This window comes from Eimeria mitis, genomic scaffold (genome assembly GCF_000499745.2).
Source record: "Eimeria mitis Houghton genomic scaffold, Emh_scaff471, whole genome shotgun sequence".
NCBI lineage: Eukaryota > Apicomplexa > Conoidasida > Eucoccidiorida > Eimeriidae > Eimeria > Eimeria mitis.
The window spans coordinates 6,799-8,105 of NW_013573012.1; the positions used below are offsets into that span (position 1 = coordinate 6,799).

The following is a 1,307-nucleotide window of genomic DNA, read 5'->3' on the forward strand; positions in this document are numbered from 1 at the left end:
CAGCAGCAGCAGCAGCAGCAGCAGCAGCAGCAGTATGGCCCCAGACTCTGCTGCAGCACTAAGCCAAGGTGTACCGCTGCCGCAGCAACTCATAGAAACAATAACAGCTGATGCTATGCTGCCTTTCTATGAATATTTCACAAAACGCCTCGAAGCTTTTCTAAGACATCTCATCAATGAAGTTCGTCAACTCGCTAACAAAATTCATAACCTCGTCAACCGCTCTCTACTCCCAGCTGCAGACTCCACTGTAATACAAACCCTAAACCCTAAACCCTAAACCCTAAACCCTAGGATATGTAGACTCCTTGCGAACGGGAATTTCACAAGCGGGGATGCAGCTACAAACATATGCACCAAACTCTAAACCCTAAACCCTAAACCCTAAACCCTTAACTCTAATAAACATATATAGACACCTCAAGGCTTTAGGGTTTAGGGTTTAGGGTTTGTGGTTTCTTCGGGTTTCAGTTTGATCTAAGCTGTAATGAAGTGGGGCTTTTGCTTTCCTTTGATATATTGTTGAGGGTTTAGGGTTTAGGGTTTAGGGTTTAGGGTTTAGGGTTTTCTTTTCTGGCTGCAGGAGGCGAAGATATTTTATTTGCAGCTCAATGCTGACGTATCGCGATATGCTTCTCAGGTATGCGGTTTTTTTTTTTTTTTTTTTTTTTTTTTTTTTTTTTTTTTTTTTTTTTTTTTTTTTTTTTTTNATCAACTTATATATTTCATTTGTTTTTTATTTGTTTGCTTTCTGTATTTGTTCGTTCTCTCATTTGTTTATTTGTTTCCTTTTCGTAAGTTTCGCGGTGTTTTATTTCTTTGTTTGTTTTTATTTCTTTGTTTGCTTTTTATTTATTATGAGAGACGACGAAAGCTGAAATTTTTCTTTCTATTTGTTGTTTGGGGTGTATGTACACCTCACTGCGTGCAGGTAGTAACCGAGCGAGAAGAGTGTGAAGCTCTAAGAAAGCAGAGTTTGGGTTTCTATAGAAACGCTTTATCTATACTAGAACAAAAAGAAAAAGAAAAAAAAGAAAAAAATAAAAATAAAGAAAAATTTAAATCAGAAAATGAAGAAGATAACGCGGAAACACAAGAGGTCCCCTTGTCTGTCAAAATGGGACTCGTACTCAATTATGCAGGTTTGCTGCTGCTGCTGCTGCTGCTGCTGCTGCTGTTGCTGCTGCTGCTGCTGTTGCTGCTGTTGCTGCTGCTGCTGTTGGTGCTGCTGCTGCTTCTGTTGTTGTTGTTGTTGCTGTTGCTTCTATTGCTGTTGTTGTTGCAGTTGCTGCTGCTGCTTTTGCTGT

General features: G+C 39.5%; 1 protein-coding gene across 1 annotated transcript in view; it reads left to right on the forward strand.

Moving 5' to 3' along the window:
* EMH_0013400 (14-3-3 protein, putative) overlaps positions 1-62 on the forward strand; it is a gene marked incomplete at both ends in the record, with an annotated part of 1,098 nt that extends 1,036 nt beyond the window's left edge. Inside the window, one exon of the mRNA XM_013499820.1 lies at positions 1-62. Within this exon, the coding sequence (XP_013355274.1) occupies positions 1-62 (62 nt within the window).
* Between the last annotated feature and the right edge of the window lie 1,245 nt (positions 63-1,307).